The 16984-nt window shown below is 43.9% G+C and overlaps 1 protein-coding gene across 1 annotated transcript in view; it reads right to left on the bottom strand.

Moving 5' to 3' along the window:
* Nucleotides 1-12433, bottom strand: part of grid2ipb (glutamate receptor, ionotropic, delta 2 (Grid2) interacting protein, b) — a gene marked incomplete at both ends in the record, with an annotated part of 53675 nt that extends 41242 nt beyond the window's left edge. The window contains 3 exons of the mRNA XM_080454369.1: nucleotides 9549-9703; nucleotides 11709-12029; nucleotides 12188-12433. Of these exons, the coding sequence (XP_080310495.1) occupies nucleotides 9549-9703; nucleotides 11709-12029; nucleotides 12188-12433 (722 nt within the window). The remainder of the gene's footprint in view (nucleotides 1-9548; nucleotides 9704-11708; nucleotides 12030-12187) is intronic.
* Between the last annotated feature and the right edge of the window lie 4551 nt (nucleotides 12434-16984).

Below are 16984 nucleotides of genomic sequence, written 5' to 3'. Positions count from 1 at the left end.
GTGGTTCCGTTTGTTTTTAGTGGGAAGCGAGAGCACAGACAGTAAATCCCGCCCACTACATTTGATTGGGTAAAGCGCGGCCTGCTTCCTGATCTGAAGGCACGCCCACTTATAGGCCAGTGCGTACACGTTATGACGAACCCCCCCGACAGATTCAAGCGGAGAGCAGAATCTGTTCTTGAGAGATTAGTGTTGTGGTGGTTATCTTGTTGAACAAAATTCCACAAGCCTTTCTTTGCTACAGACCTTATTTTCTTAATTTGTCCAAAACCCAATGCAAAGTAATTCCATTGTAAATCTGTGGTGGGAAGCCATGCTGGAGAAATCATCTCCGTAGTGAATTCCTCAAGAGCCTTGTCTGCTTGTGTGTCTCCTACGCCGTCTCCTTCTCAGAGCCGGCCAGAAGCATAAGCGAACTACGCAGCCGCATTTGGCTGATTTATATACTTGGTTGTGCATACAGTATGTCGCGCACCGAAAATAGCTGATCTAAAAGCCTACTACACGGTCAGATCCTTAGTATCAATGTATCCACTTGTAGCACTGAACAAATGTAATGAAATGGACCCATGGGGATTAAACTGTAAGAAAGTCACCATAGAAGATACTTTCATCCCAAACTAACAGTTAAATCTAACAATCATTGTATGCACACTACCGAGATATTATTGCTATACACATTACAAAATCCACTTGGGATAACAGGTGCTATTAGTTTTTTGCCAAATAACACACAGACATGCCCATTGCCCACAGACGCACATGCTGTACTCTCCACACACACACAAACACACACACACACAGATGCATGGAGGTTACGCCTCGGCGTGTTCAGGCAGCCCAACCCACAGAGTGTGAATGGATACACACACACACACGCGCGCACACACACGCACACACACACACACACACACACACACACACACACACACACACACACACACACACACACACACACACACACACACACACACACACACACACACACACACACACACACTGTGCTGCGACGCAAGCTTGTAGATCTGCTATTTTTGGTGCAAGACTGACACCTTAGTAGAAATCAAACATATTTTTTGACGATCAGGAAAATTGTTCTTGCAATGACGGTTTCTCAAATTCTACTATATACTTGTGGGGACATTTGCCCCTCACAATTATAGTAATACAAACAAACACCCACACCCACACACACACACACACACACACACACACACACACACACACACACACACACACACACACACACACACACACACACACACACACACACACACTAAAAGAGACATATGACTCATGTCGACTGATGAGTTCAGTCTCTTATCTGATGGACAACAATAAGCATGTATTTTGATAAATGTGGATAGATAATGAAAACGTGAAACAGCGAGTCATTGTATGTTATATGTAGCATGTCGTTGAAAGTTCTGTGAAGAGAGCAGTCACAATGACACTCATTGACAAAACAAACGCTCAGTAGTTGGATTGATTCAGCATTGATTCTGAGCTATACATTACAAATACCCGGCAGGCTACAACACAAAATAACTAGGTTAGATGGAAAATGATCACCCAACAGCCAAAGCATTTGCAGATGGATTTAGCAAAAAGGAGGTCGTCCCCTTGGTATTTATCCTTTATTGAGGAAGATAATAGGAATGCTGAAAGGGAGACTGTCCTTATTTATGCTTCCAAAAATAACATATCTACAAGCTTGCATTCACAACCCATTGTGAGCTTGTGGATCTGCTCATTTTGTGGTTGGCAACACCTCATGCAAAAAAGTACTGTATGCCTTAAAGGAACACTTTAAGGCATTACTGTAACAACATTTTCAACCATATCTTCATATAACTGGTACTCACTAATATATACTGATGATAAGATGCCAACATTTCCATCATTACCGTACATTGGGCTGTGATCATTTCAGAGACCTGCCTACCAATGACATAATCGGTGGGGATTTTCAGCCTTTCTCTTCCTGGAAAGTCAGCATGCGGAAATAGCATGAAGCCTTTGTTCTTGCATTAAAAAAACTAATACAACTATTAGAAATATTGTTCAAAGTTACCATCAATGATGTCATTGGTAGGCACATTTTCAAACCATCCACAGTCCACCTCTCAGACACAGGGTGTGTAGACAGAAATGGCACCGTCCAATAGTCAGCATTAGAGGAAACGTATATGGAGATGATAAAAAAAGGCAAAATGTCCAGGAGAGAAAGCCTTAACCAGTAGGTCACAACTGTGCGACTGATGCGTCACATGCCGTCGTGACTTGTGGGGTGTTCAACAATGTTGAACTCCACAGTTGGACGCATGCGTTGATACTCCCCTTCAGTCACTTATGTGTGTCCGTACCCTTACGGTCAGTAGGGCCATCTCTGCTGATAGCGCGCACACGCACACGCACGCATGCACGCACACGCACACACACACACACACACACACACACACACACACACACACACACACACACACACACACACACACACACACACACACACACAAAATATCAACATGTAAAGGCACTCAAACCACACACACAACTCACCACACACACAACTCAAACATGTAGTGCATTTATTATGAAATGATTCAAAAGTGAGGATCACCATTTTGTGATCAATAGAGCAAATAACAGAGCAGGGACATGAACCTCACATGCACCAGAAAACCAATGGGCATGCAAACTGTGTGCCAGGTGGCGGGATGATCCTGTCAGTCGCCCGCTGCTTATCAATGTGCGGCTCTCTTGCCACAGTGCCTTGCTGCAACACAACCCCTGAATGTGTTCACAACACCACAAGCACAACTACAGCTATAAACCAGTGTTTCTCAAACTTTTTTCATGTATTTCGCCACGGACCCCCATCTGAAAAGATTTTGTACCAGGGACCCCCAGAAAGGAAGATTTCTTCTTTATTTTATAAAGGTCTAACTTATTCCTAATGTTTCACAAGATTTTTCAAAATGATTCAACAACAGCAGATCTACAAGCTCACAACACGTTGCATCTTTATCCATTGTGAGCTTTTAGATTTTTTTTAAATATATAAAGTATTTGCAAAGAAAATATTTGCAGGTGCGTTGGACATTGACAAATGAAGCAATCATGAACAAATATTCATGAACAAAAATCCCGCACTCTGCTGAGCAAGAGCAGAGTGCAGGATTTCTGTTCATGAAGATTTGTCCATGATCGCTTCATACATTCAAAGTATTAAATAGGGGTAAGGTGGTTATACTGATTGTGATCTTATTTTGCTGGGGACCCCCTGGAGCCCCCTCAAGGACCCCTGGGAGTCCCTGGACCCCACTTTGAGAAACAATGGTATAAACAACATGCATAGGTAAACAGCCACATCTCAATAACCTTGTCCTTTAGTCATGAATAACTCCCCTGTTTAGAGGTCTGTCAGAAACCCATTAAAAAAACACTTCATAAGTTATTAACCTTAACCTTAACTACAATTCATATGAAGAAAAAAACCCCTTCAAACTTAACCAATATTTGAACCTGAAGTGAACCTGAAATAGAGTTGAAGTGAACAACGTCCTCACCCCAGACAGCTCATCTTGTCAGCATTCTGCCATGCTTCACCAAATCAGCCCCGAACCTGTGTCTGTCGGCAGTGAGCGGGAACAGCGGACAGCATTATTCCACTATACATACAGCACAGCTCTCCTATAGGAGGACTGCTATGATAGCTGGAGACAGAGATGCATGGAGGTTACGCCTCGGTGTGTTCAGGCAGCCCAACCCACAGAGTGTGAATGGATACACGCACACGCACACGCACACACACACACACACACACACACACACACACACACACACACACACACACACACACACACACACACACACACCACAGCGGGTGGGAACAGTGAGGTGGGGGCTAGTGCCTAAAGAGAGAGAAGAATCCATTGGAGCTCCCAGGGAGAGGAGATGAGGGTACGAGAGAGGTGAGGGAGAGAAACGAGCAGTGGTGGAAAAAGTAGATGAAGTAGCAATTTTACAATGTTGAAATACAATGAAGACAATATTACAGTATGTATACAAAGGTCCTGTATTCAAAATTGTACTTGAGTAAAAGTAAAAGTATTGGCATCAAACTATACTTACATAATCAAACATAAAAGTACACATTATACAGAATGGCCAAGTAATGCACGTGTTCACCACTTTAACGTTGCAGCTGGTAACAAGGGGCTGATTTCATTACTTTATATGCTGCAGGGTAGCTTAAGCTATAATAATACATTATCATTTATGACTTAGTGTATTTTTTTATTTAATAAAACAAATCTGCAAAGTAAGTTGTGAAAAAATTGTAGTGGAGTAAAAAGGTCAATATTAGCCTCTGGGAGTATAAAAAAACAATTGAAATACTTAAGTGCAGTACTTAAGTAAATGTACTTAGTTACATTTTTACTTTCCAAAATGACAGAAAGATTGTGTAAGCAAGAATGGGAAAAAGACAGAAAAGGAGAGAGATTGACAGACAGTGACAAATATGAGCAAGAGAGAGAGAGAGAGTGTGCGTGTGTGTGTGTGTGTGTGTGTGTGTGTGTGTGTGTGTGTGTGTGTGTGTGTGTGTGTGTGTGTGTGTGTGTGTGTGTGTGTGTGTGTGTGTGTGTGTGTGTGTGTGTGTGTGTGTGTGTGTGTGTGTGCGTGTGTGTGTGTGTGTGTGTGTGTGCGCGTGCGCGCACGTGTGTGTGTGTGTGTCAGTCATTTATGGCGCTATTATTGAGCTTGTACAAAAGGTAACATTCCTCCTAAAAGCAGCCCTACAGGGAACACTCTGTGGACACCATTTGAATTATTCATCATAACCACTTCCTTCTTCACTCTGAACACTGTGTCAGCACAGGTGGAACATTAATCAAATACAAACTATACCTGTTCTCACAAATAATTAGGATAAACCCCAAGCCTATACATGGGTCCCAGTGGTTGGCATTTGCCACCCCCTAGCATCGGCACTGAGTGCATATCAATCCACACCTGATCATCTACTGTGCATGTGACATGTGACACACGTTATAGACACATCTGCAACAATACATTCATAAGCCACTTTAAACTTTGCATCCCTAATACTATTTTGTGATGTGATTACAAACAAACATTGTCAAACTTATTTTTTTGTCCAAAGTAGAAGAAATAATGGATCTACAAGCATATAGATACATCATTATCACAATTTTTCTTATAGGGTTTAAGTGGTCTTCTTTTTTTTCTTTTCTTTTTTCAGCCACATAATAATGTTCCTGGCCTAGTTAGGAACCTAATTACTACAATTTATTTTCATTAAATAGACCACTACCGTATAAGTTATTGATAATAAATACATTTATGTGTGTATTGATTGATTGATTGATTGATTGATATTTTTATTGATCATGAAATAAAACATATGTCACATGTATACATCTGACAGTTGTTTCCATTGCGGTCCTTAGTATGAGGTGTGTATGATGTCATGTAGTGTTTTGCTGTTGAGTGCAAGGCAAGCATATTAACCCAATAGTAACGTAGTCAGATATAAATCAACAAGACAAGTCTTAAAAAGCCCTGCTAGCAGCAGTTTTTGCCAAAGGGTGGTTCTCAAAGTATGGTCTAGGGGCCCCCAGGGGTCCTTGAGGTGGTTTCAGGGGGTCCCCAACCAAATGAGTTGATATAGTATCAAAATCAGTTTAATCACTTTAACTAACCCTATTGCTTTTTCTGTAAAGCACTTCTGCTTTATTTTATTCTGTGTTTTGTTTGCTCTGTAAAGCATTCATGTCATGAAAGGTGCTATATAAATAAAGTTTATTATTATTATTATTATACATCGGATAAATGAAAATAGACGATCTACAAGCTCACAATGCGTTGACATTTTTCTAACGGGGGTCCACGGCCAAATACATATTCATTTGGGGGTCCTTGACATGAAAAGGTTCGAGAACCACTGCACTACTAGAGGAAAGGCCATGGGGTCAAATCAGTAGGGTCCATACTGCAATCTGGCTATTTATTACATATCTTGTGTGCAAAGTTAACATTCTGGAGGGTAGCACTAGAGGAAAAGCCACACACACACACACACACACACACACACACACACACACACACACACACACACACACACACACACACACACACACACACACACACACACACACACACACACACACACACACACACACACACACCTCGTATTGGGAAGCTGCCATATACAGTATATTACATCTATGCTGGATTGGTCCTCTGGCCCACATCATCACTGCAGGTCCCTAGAGCTTGTACTCAGCTTGAAAGATTAACCTTTTGTTTCTATGCGCCAACTCTTTGCAGAGCACCCTAAAAATTGCAATCTTGTGCACTTTCCAAATAAAAGCTTTGACTTGTAGTTGTAGTTGCCAACATTCAAATGCAAACCCTACTTACTGGACAACAGGACAAACCAATGCCCCATGACCACAGAAGTACTGTGCTACATCTCTCGGACGAATCCCCGAAGGGCATTCTCTATGCGGAAGTATCGTCTGACAAGAAGGGCCGTCCATATCTACGCTATAAGGGGGTCTGCAAGCAAGACGTCATGTCAATCAACATCAGCCCTGTCACCTGGGAAGGTGCTCCACAGCGGGCTGCTGACACGTGAAACCACTCTGGCTCTACGTCATGAAGCAAATAGGACAAAGAGGAATCAACCTACAATAGGACACGACCACAACATCAACATCATCAGGACCCGCCTACATGTGTAACATCTGTGACCAAGAGTCTGCCTCTCAGGCATTGGCCTTCTCAGTCACAGCAGAGCAGAGCAGAGCAGACGCTGTGCTAAATCTTCCAGGCACAGGAAATCTATGGTCTTCTTCTGAGACTGTGATGCAGATGATGACTGCTCTCTTTACCCTGGTCCATTTTTGCTAACTGAAGTGTGTGTATGGTCAGAATGAAAACATTGCAACTGAAACACCTGGACACATTGGCCGTGCCACTAGGCACCGCCATTAAATTGAATGTCAGGTACCCAGTCACAGTAAGGCGAGGACAGCCTGAATGAAGGGACCCAGCATCCCTAATCCACCCCTAAACCAACAAGCATACATCTTTTATGACTGGAAGTATCAGCCTCAGTTGTCTATAATAATTGTATAATTTAACGTCTAACTCTTCTTTTGTGAGCTGTGTGAAAAAGGCCTTTGTCATATCTACTGACAGCCATCAGACCTCATAGAAATCATATCCCACCTGTTCAAATCCGGTTTAGACCGGATACGGAAACAGCATTTGTGCGTGCCTATTTGTGTGTTCAAAATACCGGATACAGTAGGCGGACTCTTGACATGAGGAGGACAAGCAGTGACAAATTAAATTCCACCAACATTCTAAACATTTTTGTCATTGATCCAGGCTGACACATTATTAGGATAGTTAGTTTAGTTATGAGAGAGTTATAGTTATGTTTAATTTAATTTCAAACACAAATAATTTGTTGAATTTGATATTGATATTGAAGTTAAGATTAACACATCTGTGTGGTACATACACAATTAGATTTCTTCTATATAGCAAGTACTTTATGTGCTTGTAATTTCAAAACAGTTTAGTTTGTAATTTCAAAGAAAAGTAACTGTTGAGGTTGATGTTCATATTGAAGCTTTTATTTTTTTGTAATTTTTAATTTCAAGGTTCAGGTTTCTTTATTATTACATCAAAGCAAAACAAGTTGTAAGTTTCCAAAAATAAATCGGTGAACTCAAGTGAAGGTGAAATCAGACTCCTCCATTCATTGCACTGACCCAAATTTATATATTTGTAGGCCAAAGACATTTTGTAATGTTCAAGGTTTCTTTATTATTATTATTATTATTATCTTGTGTACATGAGAGTAAATATTTTGTTCTGGTTCTTCTGGTTATGAAAGGTGTGCCCTTGCAGGAAAAAGGTTGGGAAACACTGACTGATAGAGCTACAGTAGAAGGCCCAAAAAGTAATGCTTACCACTGATTGCACAAATCTTAACAAAAACTGGCCATAAATACTTACAAAGTCATGCACCACTGAACACTAGTGGCTCACACATATCCATCGTGACTGAGACGGTCAGTCACTGTGTATTCCCTATGCTGGCTGACAGATGGAGCCCACCTAAAGTGCTGTGGGGAACATTGACACTCAGCAAACGTCCCCCCTAATCTTCCCTCGGCAGAATGAGCAAAAGCAATAGCCTGTTTACCAGGTGATTACAGTACATTTAAATCCCTGCAGATTAACATTAATTTTCATTGGCACTGCAAAGTGAGGATTGGGGATGCATTAGAGACGATACTAAAGAACAGAGCATTGGAAAACCAAAGCTGTAAACAATCTACAGCAGCAACAAGGAAGTAACTGCTATGAATCCTGCATTGAGTGCATTCTATTTTGTATTTACATTTTAGGCATTTTAGCGGACATTCTTTTTTATTTTTTTTATAAAAAGAATTATCCCACGATTTTGTAACCCTTATTTTTCTCCCGGTGCCAATTTTCTAAGTGATCCTGGGCACTACACTCCCCTCACCAGCCTAGGGAGGCCAGGGCCGAGCTCATGCCTCCTTCAATGCATGAGAGCCAACTGACCTTCTTTTCACCTGACAGGGGAGAGTTTCCCTGGTAGGACGTAGCGCGTGGAAGGAACACGTTATTCCAACCAGTTCCCTTCCCCTCCATCAGGCGCCCCGACTGTCATGGGGGAGGCGATATAGTGACCAGGATTACTACATGTTTTTGTGAGGGTATTAACTACCCTGAGAGACACGGGGAGAACATGCAAACTCCACACAGAGTGGGCCCTTTCGCCAACCCCACCTAGGGTATGGGTGCTGATGACGCGGAGGAGAAGACACGCCCCCAGCGCCCACAGCGTCCCCGGCGGGAATCGAACCCAGGACCTTCTAGCTGTGAGGCTAGCGGACACTCTTATACAGAGTGGCCACTAGCGGGCCCTCAAGCTAACATGAAATAAAACAAAATGTAATAAAAAATGTTTAAACATTTAATTTATATTTTTACTCGGTTATCCTACCAGTTTTATATGTAGACATAAATAGGTGACATAAACTATTGCATGACCATACAACACACAATTTATGAGACATACATAGTGGAATTTCATGGAGTCCCTGGCCACTATGCCCAAATAAATGATATGCAGTGAGGCCACACTGGCCATAATATAAATTATAATGCCCTGCCCACACAGCACCAGGTGAGCTCAGCTAGACGTGGGCCAGACCCCTGTAGATTAAGCCTCAAATAAGGCTGGCCAAGTTAATCATGTTGAGTGCTGTTGCCTTAACAAACCAGATTCCGAGTCGCCTTTCAACCATACATTTAGCAATCCTTCCATGCAACGGTATCATTTTTTTGCTCATTGCCAGGATGAGCCTTCTTTTGATGTTGTATTGGCAACTTGCATTTCGGTGTCCCTAATACAACAATAATGGTGTTGATGTGATACAGCAGAGCAGAGGCAAAACAGAGTCCTCGGTTACCTGATGCTGGAGATAAGTTGACGCTGCTCATCGGTGATCAGTATGTCTGGCAGCACCGAGGCCAGCCACTCAACTTTCTTCTCGGCAGCATACTGCTTCAGTACAGCAAACAGCCTCTCTTTCACCTCGGGCTCCGCACCCAGGATCTGCTCGATCTGAGGACAATGCATGAGAATGGTTAGAGGGGTTTTTGAAAGTTGATACCAAGCGTTTTTGGAGTGATGCTGCCGATATCTGATATTTCATAGAAAAATTTAAGGAACACACCTGTGTTGCTTGAACCGTCATTGCATTAAATTTTTTCTTTCTGCTCTAATCTACAGGGTACAATACATGATATACAATGTAGTCGTTATGCCAATTGGTTCCTCCCCGCACACTTTTCTGTGTTGTTACTACTGTCACATCCTACTAGCCTGAGGCTACGAGCTCAATCCATGGTCTTGAAGGGCGGACCCAAACACAGCCGCCCGGATTTGTGCGTGGCTTCCTATTGCTTCACCAATCTATGTCCCCGCCTCCCCTCCCCTCCCCCCCTCGGCCTGTGCACGGAGCACGCTGACGTCACCAAATTTAGAGCGACGCCCCTCTGCACTCTGATTGGTTAGGAGATAACAAGGTCCAAGACCATCGTTCCTGCATGGCTCCCCCAGGCTTTTTTTCTTTTGTAACAAAAAAAAAAGCCTGGGTTTCCGAGGCTACATCCTACTGACTCACCTGCCAGTGAGGAGCCCCCACCAGGAGGACGTAGAGCCTTCGTCCTACTCCTCCCGCCCAACACTCCCCGCTGACAGGTGCCGCCCCAGCCCGTAGGAAGATGTGCAATGATGGCCAATATCACCCTCCCCGCCCGGCTTCACTCCCCCCATAGACGCCCGTCAAAGCAGGATGCACCACAGTGGATTCGAAAAGTCACCCATGATGTAAACAATATACATCCGGCTTGCGTTTCAGACTCATTTTCTGTCGCACATTATGTGAGTCCGCCCCAGGTCTGCTATTTTGGGTGCGTGACACTGTCGTACACAGAGCATAAGTTATAATAACCCCAAGCCCCTATAGGACACATATACTCGGAAGGAGGAGCATGCACTGGGTGAGCAACATGCATTAATGGGCGGGGATTCCCGGTCCCCACTATAAAATACAACTCTATGCTTAATCTCTCAAGAACAGATTCTGCTCTGCGTTTGAATCTGTCGGTAGCCGTGTTGACAACCCGTGCACATTGGCTACAAGTGGGCGTGCCATCAGATCAGGAAGCAGGCCGTGCTTTACCCAATCAAATGTAGTGGCCGGGATTTACGTGTGTGCCGTTCGTTCCCCACTGGAAACAAACCGAAACTCATTTAACGATAGCGTCCTCAAAGCCGACAAGTACCACGGAAAGTTAGTAACATTTTAAAGGAGAATACCGGACAAATTAAGTGTTGTCTTTGATGTCTCGTTACTCACCTATTGACGTGAAAAGTGGCGTTCTTTTTTTCCATCGATTCCCCTGTCGTCATTTTTTAAACCCCCTCCGTTGTCATAATGGGAGCGCGTGGGTTAGGGAGATTCGTCTATTATAACCGATGCAAAGTTGTTTTTTTCTCTACTGCTAGTCATTGTGGATACTATGCTACTCTCATGTTTGACTATCATGAGACTCCACAATGACTAGCAGTAGAGAAAAAAACAACTTTGCATCGGTTATAATAGACGAATCTCCCTAACCCACGCGCTCCCATTATGACAACGGAGGGGGTTTAAAAAATGACGACAGGGGAATCGATGGAAAAAAATAACGCCACTTTTCACGTCAATAGGTGAGTAACGAGACATCAAAGACAACACTTAATTTGTCCGGTATTCTCCTTTAAATTGCTCTTTCATCATAGAAACAAGTGGGCTTATAACCAAAACGATCCATGTTCTTTGGGAGAAATGGTGTTAGTGTTCCGTGGAGAAATATTGTTAGTGGGAATGAAAACATAGTCGCACCACCGGAAGTAAAAGGCTGAAGGCAGACCAAAATCTCGGTTTCCCTGAGCATGTGTCGTCCGTTCAGCTCCGCCCAGAGCCAAATGAATAAGTAAAAAACAGCAGAGGGCGCTGTTTTTCCTTTTTATTTGGCGATGGGTTCCCAGATTGCTCTATGCTTAACCCTGGCACACTGACCTTTCTGTTGAACTCCAGGGCCTTGTGTTTGCGGTCGGGCCTCGTCCCCATCTGGCTGTCCTCCACACTGCTGCTGCGTTTCTGCCTGGGGCCAAGGCAGAGCACCCCGAGACGCAGCGTGCGGCCCTGGGACGACTTGATGAGCGTGGCGGCCATCTCGTGCTGCCTGACAGGTATGCCGTTGACCTCCATGACATAGTCCCCGGCCCTCAGGCCGCTGCGGCCCGCCGGAGAGCAGGGAGAGCAGTCCTCCACCAGCAAGGGGCAGTCTCCCACAATGGTGAAGCCAAAACGACCATCAGGCCCGGGAGTAATGTCCATCTGCAAAGAGTCAGTTAATTTTCATTTGCTTATGATTTGCAGTTAATCAAAAGCCTGATTGAAGTAAAATAGAAACATGTATAACATGGGGACAAATAACAATATCATGAATCATAAATTGTGATATTTTTATATTATATTGGCCAACTCTTCAGTACTTGTTGTATACGTGACACCACTCCAATGCTTGGCGGGATGTTCTTCTGGGTCTGGGCTATGGCGATGACGGCCTGGGAGCCTAGCGTCGACACGTTTTGGCCTTCAATTTCCAGCACCTGGTCCCCTGGCTGCAGCCCCGCCAAGTAGGCACTGCTCCCTTCCTCCACGGCCAGGATGTAGGTGGGGCCGTTCCCTCCCAGCTGGAAGCCAAATTCTTCAGGCCAGCCATGGTTGGATGTGGGCATGTTGATGTCTGGAGGGGGAGAGGTAACAGGTTCAGACCACTAAATGCTTGAGCGACATGTAATCCCTTCATGGCCTAAGATCAAACCAACCCTCTCGCATCTTTTGTTATCGGTTCCCTCTCAGCTTTTCAATCGTCTTTCTCAATAAATGTAGAAATATAATAAGGGGACCAAAAGTTCATGTTAGTTCCCTGCGATAACAAATGGTAACAGCCACGCATCTGGCAGAAATGTCCTTGAGAAAGACCTCGACCTCTACCCACTCAGTCACTTTTAACTTGCTCTGGATAGCACCAGTTAAAGGAAGATAATACTGTACTAATATACAGTAGATGTGTCATAATCCTCTATACAGTACATGCTTTGGGCAGACCACCCCAATAATTTTGAAAGCTACGGTGAAGTAAGAGTTTCATCAAAGACAAATACTGTCTTTGAAAAAAATCAACCAAAATCTGATGCGCAGCGTGAGACTAGACAGATGAAGACATTTGGGTCAAACAACACACCATAACCTAAAATACCCTTTCCATTCCCTCCCTCAACAATCGAGAGAGAGAGAGGATGGCCTGTGGAGACGTAAGACAGATGAAGGAAAGCATTTGCACACACACACACACACACACACACACACACACACACACACACACACACACACACACACACACACACACACACACACACACACACACACACACACACGCATACAGTACCTGTTCCTGCCATCGGCATCAAACTATACTCTATGTCAGAAAGAAACAGTGATCAATAAATCCTTGAGTCTTATCTATCCAAATAAAATGGAAAGGATTTGCCCGGTGTCACTTGGTCCTTCTGCCATCTCTCCTGCCTCAATCCCTGCTGCCTGCAGTGAGGCTCTGCATCCCTCTGCTCTGAACTGTGACACTCTCTCAGCCAGGTCCCTATAGGTGACATGGTTTAATGCTCCACAGCAGCCAATCAAATGACAGACTTTTTGACCTCGATGAACTTGAAGGCACACCTCTCGTTCACTCACTGCACACACACACACACACAGCTCTCTGCTGTCGAGTGAGTGGTGATTTCACAGGGCCTATAGTAATAGGAAATACTATCAAGTGTACAAAGTACTGCATAATGCAACAAATAAAAGGGTAAAATAAGAACATTACAGGTTATTGTGGTTTTGGGGTGTGCCATCGTTTAAGGGCAAATTTGGACTTTATAAAAGAATCAACCCACATGTAACAGGGTCCAAACATCTTCCTGGCAAGACATGCCTTACCCTGCCATAAAACATCACTGAATTTAAATCGGGGCTCTTTTTAGTCTACCCTTAACCGTACAACTCAGCGTGAGCGGCAGTGGTGTAGCACCGAGCCTCCAGTGCTGTGGGTCCCATGGTCAGACACAAAGCTGTGACACAGCGGACTTTCAGACTTACAGGCTTCTCTAGTCGGAAACGACAGTCTTCTCTGTCGAAAAGACTGTCTGCCCTTTTTGTTCTGCAGGAACTTCTTCATCTCGGAATCACACTGCGTGGGATAGCAGGTGGCTATAGGATCCAATCTGTCTTCTTAACTCTCAAAATGACAGGAAGAGAAAGGCCAGCAACAAAAAAATGGAAAAAGGGGGAAAGAGCTCCCCAGCTGACTTCCCCCCTCCCCCCCCCTGCAACAACATCTGGTCAAACTACAGAGGAGAAGAACCGCAAAAATGCTGCCCCATCTTCATCCTTCTGTCATGGGCAGAGCATCGTCACCTCCCTCCACAACAAGCACAGGTGACTGTGCAGGAAAAAACGTGTGGTCTCTGTGTCTGGGTGTGCAGAGCGAGTGAGCGAGTGAGTATAAGTGAGTGTCCTGCATCTCATTCCGGATTCATCCTCAGGGCCAGCCCGCTCACCACAGTGTTAACCTGAAAACTGGGACACGTGCGCCCGCGCTGCTCCATTCCTTAATAACTCTCCCTCCAAAAAGAGCTAAAGTGAGGCCTCATTTTTCTATAAATACTCCACTGTGACTCTTTTCCTCTGTCTTCTCCCTGCTCTTCTCCTTCTCTCTCGGCTAGGTGGCTCTCCAAGGGACCCGTTCTGGCCCAGAATCGCTCACGCTCACCGTCGAGGCATGATGAGCACTAATTGGAACGCATGCCTAAATGGCCGTGTGTGTCTGTGTGCATATGTGTGTGTGTGTGTATTCACACGTGGGTATACGGTATGTGTGCATGTCTACATATGTGTGTAACATCCATATGTGTGTGCAGAGTGTTTAGTCCATTGAGAAGTAAGAGCAGGGGGGGAAATTTAGGACTTTAGGATTAGTGGGATTATGGGTTGGATCTTCGGATCTCCTGAGGCGTAAACAGGGGCACATGGTCCCCTGCCTCAAACATACACAGAGCAGTGGACTTTTTAATTCGCAGTCTATGAACTTTAGTAGTGTTTTGGTCAATTGTTATCGAACCCTCCTATAGATGTGTATTAGGTGTTGGTACAGTGGTATCGATGTTAGAAGTTCCCCTTCATGCATTCATCCTGCAGGACACCTTCCATGTGTCCCACGTTAAGCCCGTTACCTCCAGCCCTCAGTCATCTCCAGTCCCTACATCCCCTCCGCCCAGGATGATAGATGGCCACCCTGCCTTTACTATTGGATGTGTGCTGCCGGGGACAGTTTTTTTCAATGATCTGGTCGACTAGGAGGGCTATGGCCCCCGAGGAACGTTCATGGGTTCCCCATGCCCAGATTTTGGACCCATGCCTCATCCAGGAGTTCCGCAGCTAACAGCCGACTGGCTGAAGGGGAGGGTAGGCCTACTGTCACGCTGATGTCACCATGGTGTGTCATCATCGCGGGGGAGTAAGACCCATTTGATCCTTAAGGCTTTGTCGTACAGTTACGTTTCCTAGAAGTAGTTACTTGTATTTGCTGCCCACTTATCCACACCAGTTTGAAAGTGGTTAATAAAAAAGAGCCCTGTGTTGAATCCATGTATGTACCTCTAGAGGTTTAAGCCTGAATGTATATTGTACTTAAACATAAGACTGTATTGTTCACTGGAAATTACTGATTTTCCCGTATGATAGGCCTACGGTGCAATATCCTGTACATTAGGCTTTGTTTTTTTTTATCCTGCCTGTTGTCTCCTGTTGTCTCTCTCGTAACTTCAAACTGTCAAACGGTTGAAAAACAACTGTAAATTGAAAACAATTACGTATATTGGAACTGTCTGCTCTCATTCAGAAGGCTGTTCGTAATAACTGAGGAAGAACGTACGTGGCACACACAGTAGCTACTGGACAGGTCTGACTATGAGTGAACCGTCATTATTGGCACAGCAAACAAGAAGGAACGTCCTGTACTGCACCAACTGAATAATTCAACACGTAGTTCAAGTGGTTGGATTTCCAAACACACACACACACACACACACACACACACACACACACACACACACACACACGCACACACACACACACACACACAGTCAAACGCCCATCTTACACCTCAGTCAAGATGGACACTTGAATCATGTGACTAAGTAAACGAGTAAAAAAAGAGCAGGGGAAAAGAGTACAGTATCCTTTGTCACGTATATACTGTACATCTGCTGTACTGGGGAATCTTGCATCGACTTTACATAACAAACAAACAAAACATCATTACAACAACCACAGAACCTACAAAATCGTATCGTATAATATTCAAACCTGCTGTAACAGTAGGTGTTGCTTTTTGAGAGCATGTCGCATGCAGTTAAGGTACCTCTACCTACTTACCTCAATTTAAAAAAAAACACACAGGGAAACTCAAGTGCAAACTCACAGGCAACACATACAAAAAATACAAGCAAAATTTACATTATTAACTGAAAAGGTGCATTCCTTACCTATTTGAAAAGCTTCCACATAGGCTACATGCAGCCTATAAGAGTGTCTGAGTAGCCTTCTCCTGTTCTCTCTAGCACTGGACATTGTAACTTGAGTGTGGAGCAACTAGATCCAACAGGTGTGCTGTGATGCCTTGCTTCACTGCATTGCAGTGGAGCGATATTAGGGCAGAGAGATGGTTCAACTAAAGGATGATTTATGATGGTTTATGTTGAAGTAGTTGTACCATGGCACATTGATAATAAAAAAATAATAATAATAATAATAATAATAATAATAATAATAATGGACCAGTCGAAATTTACAGAAGGGGGTCCCTGGAGGAAAATAGGGAAGGGTCATGCCTTTCTAATTTTAGTCCAAGGGAGGGTCAGCAAATTTTTACTTTGAATCCAAGGGAGGGTCATGCAATTTTGAATTGATAAAATAGTCCATTTTTTATATACTTTTTTAGTACAGCAGAAAAGTGGTCAATGACCCCTCTCTATTTCAAAGGATACAAAGGATTCAAATCAAGTACACCTTGGTCTATTTAGAATCAATGGCGGTCGTTAATAAGCCATCAATGCACAGCCAGTGTGAACGACCCAGTCAAATCTATCAGCGTCCTAACGATGGTGGTTGAACAATTAAGCAAAACTTCAACAGGCGTTGGGCATATTGGAGGCATTATCCCA

Source organism: Gymnoscopelus braueri, assembly GCF_963280865.1.
Source record: "Gymnoscopelus braueri genome assembly, chromosome: 17".
Lineage (NCBI taxonomy): Eukaryota > Metazoa > Chordata > Actinopteri > Myctophiformes > Myctophidae > Gymnoscopelus > Gymnoscopelus braueri.
Note: the sequence above shows the minus strand (reverse complement) of the source record. Positions and strands in the feature narration are given on the sequence as shown.